This window comes from Cyprinodon tularosa, unplaced genomic scaffold, assembly GCF_016077235.1.
Source record: "Cyprinodon tularosa strain WSP-4 unplaced genomic scaffold, ASM1607723v1 ctg662, whole genome shotgun sequence".
Taxonomy (NCBI): domain Eukaryota; kingdom Metazoa; phylum Chordata; class Actinopteri; order Cyprinodontiformes; family Cyprinodontidae; genus Cyprinodon; species Cyprinodon tularosa.
In genome coordinates this window covers 325,300-347,897 of record NW_024039410.1, presented here as the reverse complement: position 1 = coordinate 347,897, position 22,598 = coordinate 325,300, and the positions used below count along the sequence as shown (strand labels likewise).

General features: G+C 40.0%; 1 protein-coding gene across 1 annotated transcript in view; it reads right to left on the bottom strand.

The window, feature by feature from the left end:
* Nucleotides 1-2,870: 2,870 nt before the first annotated feature.
* Nucleotides 2,871-22,598, bottom strand: part of uvrag (UV radiation resistance associated gene) — a 191,677-nt gene continuing 171,949 nt past the window's right edge. The window contains exon 15 of the mRNA XM_038267137.1: nucleotides 2,871-5,347. Within this exon, the coding sequence (XP_038123065.1) occupies nucleotides 4,534-5,347 (814 nt within the window). The 3' untranslated portion in view covers nucleotides 2,871-4,533. The remainder of the gene's footprint in view (nucleotides 5,348-22,598) is intronic.

Sequence of the window (22,598 nt, the reverse complement as noted above, 5' to 3'; positions counted from 1 at the left end):
AAAAACCAACCAATGGAAGCTAGGTGGGTTATCTCATAACAAGCTGGAATCTGTTCAACAAGTATGATTCCAATCAGTTTTAATTTTAATCTTTTGTAAATAGCAATTGTGAGCAAAGGTTTTAGAAACTGCTCCGATATCTAAGCAGAGCAGATGAACTGATCTGAAAGGCAGTTAAACACTGAAACATCTAACCTTTGATTTGGGTTTAAAGGGTTCTGCATGGAAAACAAATGAACCCTGTGATACACTGAATGATTGCGAGGGGGAAAAATAAGAGCTTCTACAGCAAAGACAAATAAAAACACACTGTTGTGTCTGTAAAGTAGGGTGACCGAACGTCCGTATTTCCCGGGACATGTCCGTATTTCACGTCCTGTCCTGGGCGTCCCGTTTTTTTTTTTAGAAAGTGAGGAAATTTCCTGATTTTTTAAATTACCTTAATTGGACCATTAAATTTACAGGCACTAGGTCACTGCGCACGACGCTGCGTGTGACGTAATCCCTGAGCCGCGTCAGTGCGGGCAGCCCTGTTCTTAATCAGAAGATAGATAGCGTGGCTGTCAGTTCACCAACAACATGCAAAAGCGCAAATGTATGTTTACCGACGATTTATAAAAGCGTCTCCCCGCTTTCAGACCGGGTCGAGACAAACGGGAGGCCTTGTGCACAGTGTGCAAAGCAGGCACATACGTCTCTGTGTCCAATGGCGGTGCAAGGGATCTTAAAAGCCACCTAGACACCCAAAGTAAAGATAGTCTATTGATATGTTTGTTCGTTTTTGGTACATTTTGAGTTATTTTTGCTACACAATAGGTATTTTTTGTTAATTAGCTCATTTGTTAATTTATTTTTTCCAATAGCCTACAGAACAGACATTATTTCGTTCATTGCTGAGGCTGAGTATCATCTGTTATTGGGAGTTTAGAGTTATTGTTAACTTTTATTGTTAAGTGAGGGATGTTTAGATGAGACATTATTTCTTTCATTGTGCTATTCATTCATTACAGGAATTGTTAAGCATTTTTAATAAATGCATTTTGAATGAAATTATCGTTTGTTATTGGAGTTATTGCAGTCGACTTTTACTGAAAAGCACTTATTAATAAATCAACTGTAGATATGTTATTGTGACCCCCCCCCCCAGGTGTCCTGGTTTTCCTAAATGAAAATATGGTCACCCTATGTAAAGGGCCTTGTGAATTGGCGCTATATAGATAAACTGAATTTTAAAAACACAATGTTCCTAACAGAGCACTTTGCTCTCAATCTGCTGGTTTACTAGTGGTTTCTAGAATTTCTAAAAGTAGAATGCGTGGCAGATCTTTTAGTTAACAGGCTACCAGTTTTAGTGTATGAGGCAGACGCCTTCTTTACTAGGCTTAAAACTTCAGTTTTTGATAGTTTATAGTTAAAAACCAAGTGATGTTTGCACACCTGTGGGTGAGTCAAGAAGGAGGAGGTAAATAGTAATAGTTATGCTGCTATAGGCTTAGACTGCTGGAGGACATAGGGACCCCTTCTCATCTTTCTATCTCTATTCTCTGACCCGTAACTTTATGTTCTCTCTGCTTTTTCTCATCATAGTAGCTTCATCTAGTCTCTTCGTGTTTGGCTTTTTTCCCCCATCCTGGATGGAAACATTAGCTTGGCTGCTGCCAACTACACCACTGATTACAGATAATGGAGTTTGACTTGATTTCTAGTGTTTAGACCCGTTTCACTCTTAGACACAGCTATTGGCTCAGCTTTTACTGTGACTAACTGGATCTGTTCTCTTTCATCCCTTTTGACATAAAAACATGCTCAGAGCTAACCAACTATGGTGCTGTTTAGCATTTCTAATATAGAAAGCATTCATGTATCAGGGCTCCTACAGTATATTCCCTTTGATAGGTCTGCTTTTGTCTCTTTGAACCCCCAGTGGACCTCTGCAGGCTCACACTGATCCTGGTTATGCTGGAGGTTTTTTTTCGTATTAAAAGGTAGTTTTTACTCTCCACTGTTACTTCATGCGTGGTCGGTGTTAGGGATTGCGGTAGAGTCAACGACAATCCAGGAGGAGCATGTCCTTATTGTTCCTGCAAAGTGCCTTGAGATGACGTGTTGTGAATTGGCGCTAAATGAATAAACTCAATTGAAGTTAATTTTTTTGGGACTGAAAAACCTTTTTCAGTTATATTCACCTGAAAAACTAAGACATATAAGTAGTTAACCAGACTTCCCATCCCTGAAAGAAAAAGGGATATCTACTATTTTCGATGTGTTTTTGTTGAGCAGTGACTGCTGATGGAGAGGAGTCTGTATGAATGGTCAGAGCCTCAGATCAAATGCAACATGCTTTTAATAAACTACTGGATATGTATTTGATTTAGTGCTGCCTATAGAAGTCGAAAAAATTGTTTTTTTGGGTTTAAAAAGAAAAGTCATTCTGACTACCATGAAAAAGCTGCATATGAGTGGAATATGTGGAAGAAAAGTCATATTTGTTGCGTTTCCTGCAGTGTGATCGCAGCCTGTCTGAGCATAAGATGGTAAAATTTAACATTCTAAGCTACAATTATAGGATTTAGAGTTTGGCAAAACTTCACAGCAGAACATAAAGGATTAAGTTGACGTCCTAAACTCCCAAGTTTGCTGAAGTTTGTCACCTTAAAATTGACCTTTTTTTTTTCCAGTGCGTGATTTGAAAAATCTGGGGTTTTTTTTACATTCCTTTCAACTTACAAAGATGTGACAGAATTCTTTCAAACTTTACTTTTGTAATCTTGTATTTTTTTTTTTTGTGATGGATGTTGTCAAACTTTAATCCTGAAAGGTTTAAAGACAGATCAGACACACGGACATTACAAGAAAACCAGTCAGACAAATTTTAAAGGGGGTAAATGCACCCATGCCATCGGACTCAAAGTCTTTAATAACCAAAAAGTTCTTCATACAAAAGTATATGTACATAGTCAACTGTTTAACTGTATAGTTTATGGAAATGATCTAACATTGTTCCCCTTCCAGCACCTCCTCCCCCCCAACAGGATCTGAAACACTTTACGGTCTGAATGAGGCGAGTCCATCGTCAGCGTGGCAGAGTATTCAGAGGGACAGTCCAAGTCTGGCTCCCTACTTTGGATATCAGTCTAGGAATCAACAATATTCATGAGCAACATTCAATATTATCAGGAAATAAAAACTATGCGTCGGGTTTCATTTTACATACATCTGTAGAGACATAAATAAAGCATTAGTTGAATACCAGTGCAGCAAAGCATTCAGAACAGGGAGACGAGACTTAATCAGACAGCAGGATTTGTTTCTGACAGTTAGACGGGAGCCTGAGTGGGACATTCCAGAATACAGAGTTACATTTGATCCACTGAGTAAACAGAATTATATTCTTTAGAATCCATACAATTAAGAAAAAAAAAGGAATAGACACGAAGGTGGATGAAGGAAATAATCGATTGCACCGTTTCCCTGCCATTAGCTGTGAGGTCCGACCCACCACCTGTGAACTTTGTGTTAAAACCTGAAGGATAAGTTGAGTGTGTGCTGAATGGGCCTCCTGCTTCCTCCTCACTTTGCTGTGATCAAAGCTCATTGGTGGAGCGCTCTAGCCGTGTACGTGTGACAGTCTGCATGCTGATGTATGGCTCCAAAACGCTCCCTCCTGCACGCATCCAATGACATGCAGCCGGAATGAAAGTTTGAAATAACTTCCGTTAGAGGTGAAAGTGCTGGGACAAAAAGCTTTAAGGATGAGCCGCTTCTAACACTATGTGCTCATTAGATCAGTGGCTGCAAACAGAAATCGTTTGTGCAGAAAATTTTTTTTTTTTAAGGGTGGCAATAAGGACGCAGTGATAAGAAGGCTTTTGGAAAGCTTTGACCTCCTGATACCAAATCCAGCCGACTAGTAACCATACAGGAGAGAACAGGCAGTCAAAAACAGAACCGTATCATTATTTAATACATTAATTTGATATTTCAGATTGTTTTTAGCCTATTAGGATGACTTAGAGAACCAGTCATGTTCTCACTGTGTAACCTTGACCTCAGACTTCAGGTCAACCTTCCATGACACACCGAGTACTTTACAATCTTCCTTCCTGTTACCTTTAAGTCCTGCTCTCTCTTGCAGTTTGAATGGACCACAGACGTGTCTCAGGATCCGACTGGATGGCCCCGTGAAAGGCCACCAACCCTCACTTTGGGCCTTCTACACAATATCACACATATTATCACAGGTATTGTGAATAGATGTTAAAACATGTGAGCTGTTTTATATCTTTTTTAAAAGATATCTATCAGCTGGAATAGAAAAAGGAAAAGCTTCCTGTCCCAGGACTTTAGTTTGACTCGACTAACTGAAAAGATTCATGTGGAAAAGTCACTAATAAGTGCAAATCGGTTCATTCACAAAAGCCCCAAAGATTCAACCTGCCTCTCTGTCCTTTTTAGGTCATCTCCCTGCCTTGTATCTGCTTAGACAATGTGCAAGTTTCCCCCATGGCTCCCTCTAGCCTCCTGCCCCCTGTCTCATTTGTCAGAGTTCTTGCGAGGCCGGCGGAAGCTGGACATGTTCTCGTTTAGTGCATAGATGCGCCTATTGAACTCCTCGAAGCCGGCCACGTCCAGCTCACCCAGCACCTGTTCGTCACACTCCACAGCTACTGCGTGGTCCACAGGAATGCAGCGGTAACCTTCCAGCTGGGCCTCATCTGTTATGCCTAACCCCAGGCCCAGACCTAAACCTGTGGCCTCTGTGCCCATGATCTCCTCAGCTTGCTCCACGGAGCAGTGCAGCTCTGGGACCAGGCCTACAGATGCCTGTCCTGATGCCAGGGAGCCGTTCATTACACCTGTATGGTTACTTGAAACGGCTTCCTGTCCAGCTTCCTGTGATACAGAGGGAGCGGATGCCCCTGCACAGCTGCTCGGCCGCTCCTCAGATTCTTTTTGTTTGACTTCTTTGCTCTTCATGCCAGCGTCTTTATTTTTCTCCTCTACATCTGGCTGCCCTCCCTGCTCCCCGTCCTCCTTGTTGGTCGCTGCAGTGGTGGTGAGGTGAAGTGAGGCCATGCTGGCATCAGGAGATGAGGACGCATGTTTGGATGCCGGCGAGGGCGGCGTCAGGTTAGCAGGAGGCTGCTCCTTCCCTGCGGCCGCATTGTTGTTTGGAGAAGGCGTTGGCTTGTACTTGAGCTGTGCCTCGGCCTCCGAGCTCGCCCTCTTCCTCGGGCCGCGGTCGGGGGAACTGTTGTGGTGAGAGTAACCCGGTTCGGAGGCAGCGGACACGCCCAACTGGGACCTGCAGGGCACTGGAATCGAGCTGGAGATGTGATGTCGATCGCTGTTAAAATAATAGAAACAAATCTGATGAACAACAACAAAAGTAACTATGTGCAGCAAATGATTCTATAAACAGAAATGTTCTAAATGATTTATTTACGTTTTGGGGATTTTATTTGGATTTTAGGGGATTAACGAAGACAAAAATGGGGAATTTCTTTAAATATTTTACAAATAAAAGTCTAAAATGCTTATTGTGCAAATTCATTTAAGCACTTCTACTTTAATACCCATAAATAGAAACCAGTGCAATCAATTACGTACTGCTGGCGGTTAACAAATTAGTAATTGGAGTCCATCTGTGCTTAATTTAATCTCAGTATTGATGTAGCTGTTCTGCGAGGGCCTCAGAGGTTTGTTAAGAGCGCTTTAAATTTGGAGGCAGTATTATGTTACCAAGATGCTTTTCTTCAGGGAGGCTGTATAATAGCATAATATGCAATGTTCCTGAACATGAAACTACAGATCAGAGGTTTCAAACTGAAGTCACTGAATTACACTGCTAAATAAAATAAGGTCATTGTCAGGGAATAATCGCACACTGAGGAGGTTATTTAACCATTTGATTCAGATGTTTTGGACCAGAAAAACTGGGACTTGACTTAACTTTAGTCTGGGAGGCAGAAAATCTGTCTAAAACCAGGGTCGTTTTGATAAAGCTTATTGTAGAGTTAAGAGTGGCTCAGGTTATCCTGAGCTCTCTCTACATTTATGCTGCTATAGGCTTAGACTGCTGGAGGACATAGGGACCCCATTATATCATTCAAGATTATTCCATCTCTATTCATCAATTCTGCACTATGTGTTCGTTTATGTTTTCTCTCCCATTTTTTTTTGTCATTGTAGCTTCATCTGGTCTATTTTTTTAGCTGTGAGACAATCCTGTAGGGAGGCGTCAGCTGGGATGCTACCATCAACAACTTCACTTATAGATGGATAGAATTGGGCCTCTTTTTCAGCGTTTAGTCCTGTTTCTCTCCTAGACACAGCTATGGGCTCAGCTTTTACTGTGATTAACTGCATGTGCTCTCTTTCATCCCTTTTGACATGAAAAGTGGCTGAGAGACGTGGCAGAAGGCCGTGCACACGGAGAGTTTTTCCTCTCCACTCTCACTGCTAGGCGTGAGGAATTGCTGCAGAGTCAATGAGGATTTCTGCTGTCTCTACATGCTCATCCTGCAGGAGCGAATCCTGCAGAATCAATGAGTCGACCCAATCAACTGAGTTTTCTTATAAAACTTTTGAACCGATATGACTGAATGATCTGATTGAATGTTCTCTGGTTTGTGAATTGATACTATTTAAATAAACCTAATAGAAACTAAATTTAACCTTGAGATCATATTCATGCGTTTTAATGTTCCAGACCTGATTTTAGACCTAAAATCGGATCACTATCTGTAACAAAACTTTAACATACTGTAACATACTGATGGCATCCTCTGAGCTGAGGTGTTTTATAAAGAACGATTGGAAAAAATGTCCATATCTAAATGTGCAAAGGGCTTCCAGCTGTGAGTGTGTGCATCTGCTTGACCAAATTCCTTCCACGTCACAATTAAGCTTTACTTTGGTCTAAAAAGATGTTTTGGTTATAGTTACTTTGACAAATCATGGAGAGTTTAAGGGGTAGGAATACTACTTTTTACAAACTAAGATTTATTAAAGAAACCAGGCAGCAGAAGAAAGTGAGATTTCCAAAGAGGGCTAACGCTTATCAGCACCTCCGCAGCCCAGCACCCAGCTACTTTGCTTCTAATCCGGGGGGCAGCTGCAGCTCTTTGTAAATCACTCTACTTTACAGCTTTCAGAAAGCATTTGTGCAGCCTCTAAGGCTTCTCTCATGTTCTCCTGACTGGAAGATCGCAGCAGGCATCCACCCAAGTATGTCAGATATTTTCTTCCAAAACAGATAACAGACTCGAGATCTGGGACACCCCACCCAGCCGCAGGACTGCAGTCATAAATCGATCTAAATGGGGGCCTCACTGCCTCTTCTAATAGCCAAGGCCATGTATAATTCTCTGGTCGGCTTAAGTGCTGTCTTCATTGTGACTCCATGCCATTTTACACATTTGCATGTGTTGGTTTAAGGCTCGAGGACAGGTCTCTGCTTGTTCAGTTGGACGTGCTGTCATACCAGATAACTCTCGAGTCGCCTGGCATTTACCTAGGAAGGCTAATTGGAAGAGCGGAGAGCCGACATCAGCGTTAAGAGAACAGGCTTTCATGGTTGGTTAGTCGGCGGCCTGATGGACGGTTTTATGACCGAACACATGACAGCTTGTCAAACGGACCCGGAGCCTGACCCCTGCAGACACCCCGCTGAGGTGGTCCTGACCGGGTTCACGGGCAGGACGTCCCACTGACGACAGGAGAGGCCTGTCTCGTGTTAGGAGAAACTTGTCAACTTCAAAGTGTGCGTGTTGCAGTCAAATTAGAACCATCCACCGCATAAAGGTACAGTACGGTCACAGAGTGAGGATTCAGCAAGGTATGAGTGACTTATCAGAGGGAAACAGATAAACATGTCTGAAGGTTAAGCAATGTCAGAGCTCTTAGAGGGGTTCTTCAACTCTGGACCGAGGAGTTGGACTGGGATTTACATGGCTGCACATAATAGCAGAAACACATCATGCAATGCAGAAACTCCCCCCTACAAAGACTGGTTTCAATACTCCTGCAAAACTCAATTTATTAAAATGTAAATAGTGCTTTTATCATTTAACCACAGAAATCTGCAGTGGAACATAAAACACAAAGGCTAAACCAAAACAAACCATTCTAAACTCTCTGAAGTCAGGCCGAAATATTCAGACCTTGTTTAGAGGAAAACAGTAAAAAATTATATATTTAAAGGTTTAACGACGTCCTTTGGACTCTTTGAGACTTCAAAAAACTTGATAATTGGTAAATGTTTGTCTCTTAAAGGTCCATAAAGTCAACATATCACCAGGCAGTTTATTCCAAAAACAGATAGATTATTGCCACCAGTCGATTCCAATTAAATGGCGCCTTCAGAAGAACAACTATCCCCAGATTACTTTTTCCTAATAAATTTAATTCATTGATGTCTTATAGTACTGCCTCTATGTAACAGGCATTATTTTTGATTGTTCATTTGTTGCAATCAAGCTTTAGTATCCTAAACTGTCTGTTTGTTGCCGTCTTCATGTTTAACAATGGTACTGTATCTGTATCTTTTTATCAATATTGGTGATGGCTAATAAAATATTGTGACATCACCCAGAAAAACTGAAAACAGTAGCTCTGCTGTAATCTTTCTATCAATATTCTACGCTGGCCCTGAAGTGCAAACTGAAACTACAAATCTAAAAGCGCAACTACCATTAAAGAAATCGCAACTACATAAAGCAAAGCGCAACTACATTAAGGAAAACACAATTACATTAACCTACTGGAAAAGGTAGGTACCAGTGGGAAACATGAGTAGGGATGGGAATAGAAAACCGGTTCCTGTTCAGAACCGGTTCCATATTTTCCGATTCCATGGCATCGTTTGGCAGCTCGCTGAACGATTCTTTTTTCGATTCCCGCAGCACCAGAGCCTAAAGCGCCGGCTCTGGGGAGCACGACTTACGTCACGTTTTTTACGCAAGTTACGCACACGGCGTCCAGTAAGCAAGTACGACGTGACTAGGCAAAAAAGGAAAGCAAAAAAATGGCGCCACACCAAGTAAAGAGATCAAAAGTTTGGCTTCATTTTAAAAACGAAAAAGATGGCAAGAAGGCTCTTTGCAATCATTGCAAAGCTACAATTTCAATTGCGGGAGGAAATACTTCGAACATGCTGAAACACCTCCACCCACAACATGGGATAAATTTTATGAGTGCTGTGTTTTTGATGCCTTCCGGAAAGAGGCTAAAATTTCTACAAGGATGGAAGGCAAGTCTGGTAAGTAGCAAGTTTTACATCACTGGCTATGCTTAATGTTGTTCCTGGTATATCATATCCCATTTCTAGAAATAAACTCATTTCCTACCTCTCTTTGGGGTTATAAGGGAGTGTGCCTTTGTCGTTAATCCAGCCCTTCATTGCTAGCATGTTTTTTAATTAGAACTACTGGTAGCTGGAATTCTTACATGATTCTAGCTGTTGCAGTGGATGTAATGTAACACGCTACAAAGTTGCTCCGCAGTTCAGGGAGGGAGAGAAAGGTGATGCTTGTTTATTTAAATCAGGGGGAGATGAGTTTATTTCCCAAAATTGTACAGTAATGCTTTATCATTAAACAGATGTCTTCTCCATTAGATTTAGATAACTGTGAGGAGACGGGTAGCCTGGCTGGCTCAGAGGCTGGCAGCTGCTTCGTCGAGGCAGCCAGAAATAAAATGTCCCAGGTGAAGATAGATGAGTGTCACCGTGCAATTACAAAGTTTATTGTTAAGGGTTTGCACTCATTTTCTACAGTAGAGGCCCCTGAATTTCGGTAGGTCGGTAGTCATTCTGCCTGCTGCGGCTTTTGAAAACATGGATATTGTTGGCGCCCCAAACATAGCTGCCGTTATCCAGGAATATTTTGAATCAGGACATACGTACGAGGTGATACTGGATATGCTCAAGACTAATCACGAAATTTCAGTTAGTTTGCGTACACTGAAGACACACTTAAAAGAAGCTGGACTGTTCAGACGACGAAACTTCCGGTTCAAGAGTCAAATGGCGCCGTCGTCCAATCAGCGATGTCTCATGTTTCCCCACTGGTACCTACCTTTTCCGGTAGGTTAATGTAATTGCGATTTTCTTAATGTAGTTGCGCTTTGCTTTATGTAGTTTTGTTTTTCTTAATGTAGTTGTGCTTTGCTTTATGTAGTTGCGATTTCCTTAAATGTAGTTGCGCTTTTAGATTTGTAGTTGCAGTTTGATCTTCAGGGCCACCATAATTTTCAGGGTTTATAAATGTTTTATTGGCTTAGCAGTCAGCTGGATTATTTAGCATTTGTTTAGCTTGCTAAAACACATCCAGGTTTATGGTCACATGGTCACCACCTTTATAATGCCCACTTTAGAATTGGGAGGAATAAGGCTCTGAAATGGGATGAGTTGAGCTTTAAAGTTATTTAATGTAAAATAACCAAGTTAAATATGATTGCTTGAAGCGTCTTAGATTTTGAGTCAAATCCTTTATTATAGAAACAAAGGTTTTCCCTGACAGGAGAACTAAGCTTAGAAAACTGGAAATGTTCCCATAGCAACAAAGCTTTGCCACTCTGGGAGAATGAGCCATGTCTCCTATGTGAAAACAGCCACAGATAGCAGCGTTACCGAGAAGACTGGGTGTGTTGGTGAGAACCTCTGGCAAACAAACTTCAAGCCAGTCATAACATCTTCTGTTTTAAACCATTTTAACGGTTATAACGATGGGATATTTTGTTTAAATGTGGATAATTTGGGCACACAGGGAGAAGCTTATGTGCATATTACAAATGCTGAAAACACTAAGCAATGCTGTTTACAGAAATATCTCCTTGAAAAAAATGAATAATTATGAAGTTCAAAATAACTTTCATTTAGAAGAAATGCCATATTCGAAAGGCAGGAAATTGTATTAGTAACAATTCTGATAAATCATTTGAAATTTAATCAAATATATCAAAAAGTTAGATTCTTCCTTACATAATTTTAATAACTTCAGTAATTATTTCTAAAATTACATGATGAAAAACAAAACTGGAGGACCAAAAAAGAAGATATGCATACAATGCTATTCTGTCTAAAGGAACTTTAGCAGCTAGCAGAGCACAAGACAGAAAAAAAATTAAATGGCTTTTCCTTATGGATCAAGTTTAGGTTTTATTCTTCTCTACCTTTAAGGCTAGGCTGAAAACTTCTCTTTTTAAAGCGTAGAGATAGAGTGGTGCATGATATCTAGAGCTCTCTCTATAGTTATGCTGCTATAGGCTTAGGCCACTGGAGGACCAAAACACCACTTTTCCTAACTCTGCTAAATTCTTCTTCGTTTCTCCAATTCTGCAATATTCTTTAGTTCTACCCATAACTTCGTGTTCTCTCTGCCTCTCCTCATCATAGTAGCTTGATCTGTTCTGGTTATCGGTGACACCATCCTGCAGGGAGGCATCACTGGGTTGCTGCCTAAATCAACTAAATCAACTTCCCCTTTTGAAACAAGCGTTTATTTTCTAAAAGCAGCCTTTTAAAGCTAGTTTACTGTAAACATAAAATGTTTTTTTTAATGGAACAGTACTTCTATGTTGCTCCTTTATGTCTGCTTCTGTCTACTTGAATCTCAGTTGTAATCGGCAGAACGCTGCTCACACTGAGGCTGGTTCTGCTGGAAGTTTCGTTCTGTTAAAAAGGAATTTTTCCTTCTCACTGTCGCTGCATTCATGTTTGATATGAGGGATTGCTGCAGAGTCAAAGACACGACGAAAGCAAATCTCTGCTGTTGTTTCATACTCATCCAGAAGGGGAGTGTCCTACAAAGTCAATAACTGGATGTTGGTTTCCTGACGTAGAAAACCTTCAGTCTTTGTGGATGTTTTGCCTTGAGATGGCATGTGTTGTGAATTATTGCTATATAAATAAACTAAATTGAATAGACGCATTTATCAGTCAAGTGTAGCTCATCTCTCCTAAATAACGTTTAATTGTTTGTTAAACTGGTCTGACCTTAAACCCATAGGAAAGGGATAAGCTATTGTTCGAAGGAAGTAAACGATGCCACTGCTAACAATGCAGGGAAGTTTAAGGGTAGTCCTAAAGCAGCCTGACCTTCCACATCACTTCAGCAGAACCACAAGCTGAGCTTCTTCACCAATAATTAAGGTAAAAGGTCTTCTCACCATGTGTTTAGGGGAAGATACTGTTCAATGAAGGGAAATAACTTAAAATAGGCTGATATTTATACATCAAATGTTCTGTTATATGTAATACCTTTATTTCTTGAGGAACTGAATATGGAGGTATGATCTTTATAAACAGAAAACAATAAATTTAATGTGTGATAAATTGAATTAATTTAAGTTGCATACATTTTAAATAATTTGAATGTAATAAACATAGAATAAACAGACATCAATGTAGCTTAATCTTTTCCAATTTTATCATCCATTTGAGAAAATCTTCTCAACACTAGATCTACGTTTGATTTCAAAGGTTCTGTGAAACTTAACTTTTAAACATTAAAGAAGCAAAGCAAAGTCACGAGTACCTCCATGGTAAAAGGTACTGATACTTCATCCTGATTTCTTATGCAGCTGTGTATTATAGGTCAAAGATTGACAGTCTGTTTGGTGCACAACCTGAGCAACAATAATATTTGTGGCACAGGCAGCTTATGAAAACAAAATGTTGGACATGGTTGGCATCCAGCACCAGCTGCAGGTTTGTTCCACAAAATGGGGAAAAAAAACCTACTCTCTTTTGCACACTGACTGGCAGTGATTGGGCGGGTCAAAACATGTTAGAATAACAAACAAAGGGTAAGGATGCTGATTGGCAGGGGCAAAAATAACAACTCTGACAAACAGAAAAAACCTGAAGTATCCACAGAGGTACCATTGTTAATATCACTTAGCTAAAATATGAATGATACCATTTCTTAAAAAAAAGCAGAAGATAAAATAAATACCTAATCATTATCAAGTATTATCGTCTAAAATAGGTAGATTATTTTAAAGATTTGTACATTTTCAGGAAGGATGTGGTTAAGTTATGAGGTCTCTTCTGCTCCATTCTTCTACGCATGAATGCGGTCATTGTGAATTAAATTGCAACGTGTGGACATCCCAGCTAAGATCTGCTGTTGATAATCCAGTATGAGGTAGCAGATGGCAAACACTACAGAGATCCTTAAAATAAAGTAAGGAACTGAAATCAATTATGATAATGGAGGAATCTTTATGCATCGAAGTGCTGGTTAATATTCTAGCCTCTACAGGTTGTATCAGGTGTGAAACCGCTAACTAAAGTGTTTTGTGATGTGGTCACAAAGGCAGGCGTTTAATACAGAACCTGAATTTTGAGGAACAACCATAATTATTAATCTTAGTTGCATCATGAAGCGCATCCAGCATAAAACCACTGGGATTTTAAGTTGGAGACAATATAAAGTTCCAACAAGAACAGAAGTATATGACTCTAGAAATGAGCCATGTGGATAGGATACTAATCCAGTGCCTCTGGTGTCGACCCGCCTTATCCACGCCTTATCAACATTTTTTCCAACCTAAAACCACACATGAGCATAAATGTAGAACATAGATGTAAAGTAAAAGGAACATTACAGTTTTATTTATCCTTTTTCTGTCTGGATTCTCCACCCTAACTTTAGCCACATAGCTATTCTCTCTAAAGGAATTAATTATTACTCCTGGATTTCATCATTAAATGTTTTTCTAATTAATTTCCATTGAATGGTTATGTAAAAAAAAAATGAAATATTGAATATGTTGACTCTTGTTTCAGTTGTGTTTTCTATCTAAGTCTTTTATCTGAAACTTATCAACTGCATTAATGGCAACGTTTAGTGGTTGACTGATGTTACTGTTTTTGTACAAAAAGTATTACTGATCTTTCTTAATAATTAGATTAAAGCATGTATATAAAGTGTTATTTTGATGCAAATAACAGTTGAACTTGACAGTAGAAACAAGAAATCACAGGTAGCATGTGTGGACATGAATCTACATGTGAACAGAAGTGGAGGAAAGATTTGCCACAGAGGAAGGAAATGGGCGCATTTAAGGTTCAAGGTTAGGAACGTGGATAACAACCCCAACCATGGATACACCAACCACAGAGCCGCTACACCAAAGGTAGCAGCCCCACTCCACATCAACCCCTACAACCAAACGCCAAAAAACATGTCCACCACATGCAGAGTCGTCCCTTCAACCAGCTCCCTCCCAACACGAGGACCAGGCAGTCAGTGGTTTTGGACAGCCATCAGGAGACCTCTGGTTTTTTTTCTGCTGTCATGTTGATTTAAAGAAATCATCGGTTAACTTTAGCCTGCTCTCTTTCTTTTTAGTAGTTTTAGTAATAAGTCCCCCTGACTCGCCTCAGTATGTCCCTATCCATGCCTAAATCCAGCCCATTGCTGAGGCCAAAATAAACAATGGCAGATAAGACTTGGCCTTTGAAGTGGCTCTGCGATATCCCCTACGGTACTACAACAAAAAAGGGTGTAATAGTTTGATCTGCACTGTGGTGGGAGCTAGTTTTGCTTTAGCTTTAACAGGACAAGGATTATTGACTGTTAGGCCTTTGAAGACGGGGACTAACCACAGCACAGCGTGTTTGACGATCCCACCATCTGCTTTTTGAACTACATCACCATCCCTTTTAAAGAGAATAAAAGGAGTAAAAACTATCAACATGAGGCCAGTTAAATGTTTGGCTCAGTGAGGCAAAGAAAATCCTAATGTTACCACAGTATGCCCTGGTGTCCAGAGAGTTAATGTACCATCAGAGGTAGGGAGAAAAAGAAACATTCGTCTTTTCACCCTTTAAATCAGCCATTATTAGGAATATAGAAAACTCATAACCACCTGTCAGCTTCAATGAAGCTTGCAAATTGCTTATCTTATTCATACATCTAAACTTTTTTTCCCCCTCTGACCATGGCACAGCTCTCTACATATAAAGACCCTCATATATACATCATCCAGCCGCTGTTGGATCGTCCTGACTCAGCACTCTGTCACTCCTACGTTGTCTTGCCCCTACCCTACTTTCAGGGCTATATGGTGGGATTAGGAGCCTGAGAACTTCCTGCAGACCCTCAGAGAATTGGGAGCATGTTGAACCGCTTTGCTTTGATCCTGCAGACGGAGCAGTTTACAAAGAAACTGTTTTCTGGTACTGTCCCTGTCCGCCTTGGGGTAATAGATTCCCCATCTTCCAGCTGTTTCTCATCCTTTTCTGCCCACTTTGGCTGAAGCTACCGTGTATTTCTTTTGGCAGGTTATCTGTGTGTGAGGGAACGCTTTTTGGAAATGTATGCAGATAAGATCAAAAACTTGCCAGAGGAGCTTAAGAAATAAAACGTTTGAGTTTGCTCCACCATATTTTGTCCCACTTGATCTGAAGAGAATGTTAAAGATGATCCAGCCACGCTCTCTGTGTACGTCTCGGTCTATTACAGACAATCTCCCTGCAGAAAGGACGCATGCTGAAATACTTAGAAATGCAGAGTTGGAGCTGCTTCCAAACCTGCTCTGGAAGCGGCTTCCTCCCTGCTTCACAGGGTCCTTCTTGTTTAGATGCGTGGCATAAAGAAGCAAAGGAAGCAGATTATCCTGTCTGTCACAGTCTAAAGAAAAAATTACCTGCAGCTGCCATTTAGTCCTTTCATTCATCCATATTTCATAAGTCGGATCACAAAGCGAGATATTATATCTGAATTTATGCTTTTTTTCCCTTCAACAAAACAACTGGAGTTGATATGGAAAGGAAATGGTGCAATGTTGTGTGTTAAAAGCATATCTTCCTCATAACAGGGCTTCGTGAGACAGCCACCATTTCCCCCCAGAGACACAGGAGTCTGCTCCCTTTGAAATGTTTTTTCCAGGTTGAATGAAGGACGTCTTCAGTAAACATCAGAATGAGAATACTAAAAAAAAATAATTTATTTGTATTTTTTATTAAAGCATTTTGAATGCAAAGATAATCAGATTTAATGAATTTTAAGACCTTAATTTAAAAAAATAATAATTAATTAATTTTTAGGATTTTTAATGACGTGTTGAAACCCTGTAAGTGTTAAAGTTCTTTTTACTTTCAATTCTAGAACTCAGACTTTGGGGATCCTAAATTAAAACAAAACAACACAATGAAATTTTGAGTTTTGTGAAAAGAAAATAGAAAATAAAGATCTGATGAATCTACAACTTCACTCCGAAGAGTCTTTAACTTCCGTTAATTTATTTATTAGGTTGAGCACATTTTAGATGCAGGTGATAAAAATGCAGTTTAAACCCAGTAAAACTAAAAGTCCCTTTAGTTTAGCATCTGACTTCTGAATGAAACACACTTCGGTAAAAGGTTCATGACTAATGCTCATACCACACATCCTGCAGGTTAAATTAACTAAAGATTTGTGGATTAATACAAAGCTCCTCTGAGTTTAAACTTATTTATACAAATGGCTATGACTTTGAATTAAAAAGTGAATTCAGATACCTGACAGTAAAAGTGATCGAGACTCTAGGAGACAGAATCAATGCAGTCCAATTAAATTCACTTTATGTAACGACGCATTTCTGCTTAGAATATACAGTAGGTGTATTTCTTAGCCTTTAAACCATTAGCAGTACCAAAAAAATCCTACTCTGAGCGAGGATCTGGTCCCCTGATAGAAGGAAAGTTAGGCTACCAAAAGATCCAGGTGTAAGAGCCACAGTCAAAATACAGGCTAATAACAGCATATTTGGTACAAAAGGTTCAGAGACGTTCTAGAAAACAATGTTCAAAAACCCTAAATGAAAGAGACACAAAAGGACATCTCAGTATCTACTTCCTCTTTAACTGTAAAATAACAGTTTAGGATGAAAACCACAGAGCTTCAAGCATTATGGGTGGTTCTAGAAAGGGACCAGTAGGGACCAGTGGTCCTGGCTCCTGTTTGGCCCCTGTACTAAAAACATACTGCTAAAACTGAAACATAGTCAATTTCTCTTGAAAGATGTGCATTCTACCCTGTTTTAAAGTAGGTAGGTTCGAATTTTTTTTACAGTGGAATAAGAATGAGCATTTAGAGTAAGAAAAACCCCCCCAAAAAACTCATCAAATCTACACTAATCTAACTGGCAGATCAATATAATTATTTACACATGTTAAGGGCAGATACACTTAGTTTAAGAAAGTTGTACCGTCTTAGATCCACTTTTGCAATGTGATACAAAAAAAATTTTTCTCATGATGATATGCATTGATAGAAGAACCTCTTCCTAGTTTGTTCTTTAGATCAGTTCAAGGTTTTGTCCTTTACAATTCATCCAGCAGTTATTTAGAGATTGCAGCCAGTTTTAAAGTCGTAGAGAAACGGCCGTTCCAACAGTTGCATTTCCGAAATCTCCCCAGTGGTGCCCGACTTTACATGAGTGAATAAAGTGAATGTGATTAGTCGTTTATCAAGAGGGCAGGGTTGTTGTGGTGGAAGGTTCGCAAGCAAGTTTGACTGTTACCAGTTGGTCGGAAGCATCTTGCTAACCAGTTAGTAACTTAGTGCTAGCAGGTTCCCAATGGGAAATTCCATTGGGACCAAGTAGCACTAAATTGGTGACTTAGAAACGACGCTATCAAGGAACGCTATGGTCAGAGGAAACATGCAAGAGGAGGAGAGTTTAGTGTAGGAGGTCGTGGATGAGTCTCCTCAGTCATACACGTTTTATTTAGAGGAGGAAAGCGGGGGACGAAGATGTTGTGGAAGAGGACGCCAGGGCGGCAGAAGCTTGGTTTGGTGTAGAAGGCTTCCAGCCGTACATGTTTGAGCCCTTGCCTCGCAACGCTGCCAGTTCTGTTAGCTCTACGCCTGCCAAAGACACAGACGTCCATCCCCGTGAACACTGGGACGAACAATGGGAAAGGAAATTATTCTTATTTCAACTGTTGCTTATATTAGCTGAGACATATGAATCAAGATGCTATGACTGAAAAACTTTGACTGACAGATAACAGTTGATATATGATTGGCCAAATTTAGGTGTATAAGCGGATGTATTACTAACTGGCATAAGAAAGTTTTTTTTTCTTTTGTAATAGAAATTTTCAAAATTTTGGAACAATATTTAAATATGACTTCCCTACGACTTTAAGCTTTAGCCAAACAGAGACAGGATGACAGTTTTCATCTGTTAGATCAGGAGGTTTGCAACCTCCTCTTTGCGGCTCAACATATATACTAAATAATCTTCTTTGTTTGCTTTTTTTGTATGTGTTTTTTTATTATTTTGTTCTGTATCCGCATTAAAAAACAAAACATGACCCTACTCTGGCCCCCCCTTATAAAAAATCAACTCCCTGCTTATACTGTAATAATAGCATCAGCCCAGTTCAGCGGTTGTTCTACAGGAAAGCCTTTGGTAGAGGACAGGCCATGGGAATTTAACACTTAAAATTAAACCTGGGATAATTTTATTCAGATGATGCCACAACAGATGACAGCTGACATGTTCCATTTGATTAAGATGGGAAAAACATGTATGTGGATCATATTTCATTAGGTGAGTGTTCTCATGACTCTTAAAAATTCATATATGTAGGACAGAAAAAAGTGTGGCTTGATTGTGTAAAAGGTGGTTGAAGGATGACACCAGCTGAAATACAGTTTCCATATGTTCAACCTTATTAAAAACTTTTTATGAAGGAGTTTTTAATACCTTAACTTAAAAACAAAACAAGCCTGCTGTTTCTAGATGGGCTTGGTTGAGTTGTAAAGGACTTCTAATGAGCTGGGACTATATTAACTCTCCAAAGGGACCAAATCTCAGAAAAAGCAAATCTGTCCTTTAACCTGATGCAGCAGATGGTTTGTTTCACAGAAACACCTGGGAGAGCCTCTACAGAAACTGTTTGGAAAAGGTCAGGCACCTTTAAAAATACTTAGCAACTGATGGAATGAGGTATCTGTCAAAGTCAAAACAGGACTTCGACGAACCCCCACCTCCCGCCCCCCTTTCTGTTGGACTACAGGAAGTCCAACAGAACACGTCAGCCATCAAAAGACCTCATACCTGCTGGTACATGAAGCTTAACCACCTGAACTTTGCTGTTTCTTTTCTGCTTCTGATACAGCAATACAAACAGGATCAAACTCATTCATATGACCGGGATCCATCCCATCAAACTAAAAACACATTAACCCTTTATAGGGCACTCAGTGAAATACTTTGAAAATCTAAATTTAAAGCCAATTGTGTTATTGGAATCCAGGAAAACACCTTATTACCTTTGTTACATAAAAAGAAAAAAAAGGACATTTTGATGGCAAATATTAATGTCAATGTAATAACAAGAAATGTCAACTTGCACGCATATATTAAGAAAAATAGTGCATCTATTCATGAAAAACACAGAGTGAAACAAACACATCAGGTACAGCCATGTAGCAGTATCTTCGCTGAATGGCTGGATATAGATCTTGTGCTTCTAGACCTCACTGAGGGAAGTGATCAAAAATGGTAACCTGAACTTTAAAGGTTTAATAACTATCAGGCGTCTGCAGAAGCATTTCTATAATATTCAGTTTTATTGGTCAACCAGCTGCTAACATTTGTGGAAAATAAGATTATTTAGGAGAACATTGGTCTGTTTAAAAACAGATCCTCATTAAAGACAAAGTCGTTTCCTGCTGGATCGGACATTTTTGGTGACTTAAAGTCTAAATCTACCACGACTTTTTGGTTGAATAATTGAGCTGTTTGCCACTTTGACAAAAGTTTGGATGTTGATATATTATCACCTCCGTTTTTTTAACTATCCCATGGACATCTATACACTCCCCAAAGCACACAGGCATAGCTTAAGGGTTTTAGGAGCTATGCTTTCATCTCATATCTTAGGGCCCTTCCACTCCCCATTAGGTGGGGGGAGGGATGGAGAACTGATTTGGAAGCTTCGACTTTTCATGGCTTCTTTTCTTTCAAAACAAAAGATTATTCAATTATTGTTTGTAATAGACATTTTCCCCCTTTGCCGACCCTCAGACAGGGCAGGAGATCAAAGACAGCTTTGTCTTCTATAGGCCAATGGAGCTAAAGTCTGGTGCATACCAGCTCCCAGGTTTTATTTAAGGTCACTTGAAGGCCAAAAGGCTGCGGAAGAAGACAGAGATCTGAGCTGTGATAACAGTGGAGGCGAAGAATATAGCAGTGAAAGAGGGACTCTGCTTGTTCTGCATGAGAAAGATGTCATTAGATTAACTGAATGAAGATCAGATTTTAATTATATAGAAAAGATCCTGGATGGGGCCTGACAGCAATTGTGAGATGAATTGATTTAATTTACACAATGAACTAAAAAAGCAATGACACTTAAGGATAAAAAGTGTTTCTCATGTGCAAAAATATGGCAGAATTAGATGCACCTGCTTTAGCACAGGAGTGGGCATTGTTTTCTCTCTCAGGGGCCACTTCCGTTTCCAATAAATCATATGAGAGTCACACTAAAAATGTAAATAGCGTGATAATGCAACAATTATAAATGTATTAAATTATGGTCTTAGTTGTATTTTTTTTGAAAACATTTGTAAATTTTTGTGTTGGGATGTGGTTTGAATTTTTCATCAAGTTAATTACAAGGTCTGCTATCGCAATAATCGCATTCAATCTAAAGCTATAAATGAACAAAACTAAACCAAATTTTCAAGTCAAAAACCCGTTTTGATGCTAAAATGTTGAAGAAATAATCATATGAGCACAGCAACACATGCCTTTAATCGTTTATTTATGGTATTGAACCGTTAGATTGGTTGAAAGTTATAATACTTGAGCTTTATTTTTTTAAAACTGGATATTTTTTGCTTTTTTCTTTGGAAAAAAAATCTCCTCTATAGAAGTGTGATCAGTCTGTAAACATTAATTGTAGCACGATTCCTTCCACTAACTATTGTAAAACAGGAAATATAGCAATAAGGCATAAATAAATTGCCTGCAAAAGGGAATATAAGCTTCATTTCTACTACTGAACGGACTATGCCGGTTAAGCTCTGCACAGATCTTTGCCTTTAGGAGTCTAACAAATGCTATTCAATATGGAGCTTTTAGTGGATTGATTGCAAAAAAAAAAAAGCTTGTCTTTGATTGGCGATTGGTGCGATTTCTTTTTATACAGTTAAACAAATCACGATCACAGAGATCAGGCAGAGCACAGTGAGTGTGCGCAGAAATCGTCAATCGAGCAAAATAAAGGATTGAATTAGGACCACGGGTGGTGAATCTTAGTTTGCCAGAGTTGACCTCAAGGCAGAAAAGGTTTGAGCGATGGGGGTAGGCGTGAGAACTGGCATGTGTGTTGCGATATTATACATTTCCCGATATAATATCACTATATTGCACTATCACTTTATGTTGCAATATTCTTTCTAGCTATCCCAATTAAATTTTCAACAATCCATCCATTCATCCATTTTCTTACGCTTTATCCGGGGCCAGGTCACAGAGGCAGCGGTTTAAACAGAGATGCCCAGACTTCCCGATCAACACACACCTCCTCCAGCTGCTCTGGGGGGACCCTGAGGCGACACCAGGCCAGCTCAGAGACATAGTCCCTCCAGTGTGTTCTGGGCCTTCCACAAGGTCTCCTGCCAATGGGACATGCCTGGAACACCTCCCAAGGGAGGCGACCAGGAGGCATCTGGAACAGATGCCCGAGCCCACTCAGCAGGCTCCTTTCGACGTAGAGGAGCAAAGACTCTACTCAGAGCTCCTCCAGGATAACTGAGCTCCTCCCCCGTTCTAGAAGGGTGCGCCCAGCCACCCTGTGAAGGATATTCATCTAATTATTTAGTTTATTTACAACTGATCACATATTAAATGTTTGAATCATGTATAACAGAGGCCACGGACTAGCGGACCGCGGTCTGGATCCGGACACACCTGCTGGCTAATCCGGACCCAAGCTGATTTAAAACACTTAGAAATTACTGCATGTTGTCCGATCACACTGTCTAACTTCTCTTGCCCCACTTCTCCTGTTAATACGGTAAAGCCCTCCAGAGTACTCGGCATCAGGCTACATGTGATACACCTTAGCCAATGAGCTGCTGTCAGTCTGGGTTGCTGCTGCTGCTACTTTTAGACACAGCAGGCAAACCTGTGGCAAGCCGGGCGATGGGAAAGAAGGAGAAGATGATGAGAAAAAGAGAGCAGAGAAAGTGTGGACTGCTGGAAGAACTGTGGTGAACTGGTGAAAGAAAAGTGAAATGGTGCTCAAAGATGACCCTGAACATTTAGAGCAGAGCTGCCCAACCAGTCGATCGCGGACGGAGTTTCAGTCAATCGCGAGAAGTTTTACAATGTAGACCTATTTATGGCTATAACAAAAAAAAAAAAAAAAAAACGTTTTAAAAAAACACTATCAAATCATTGATCATGAGAGGCCAACGTCTGTTTTCATAATAATAAAATGAAAAGTAAAAAGTATGCAGGGAACCTTTTTTTATGCATGCTGATTGCTGGGCATGGTTTGCCACGGTTGCTAGGTTGTTACCAGGGACTCTAAAGCGTGAAGAGGAATCTGAAGAGATAATGAGATAAGGAAATCTATC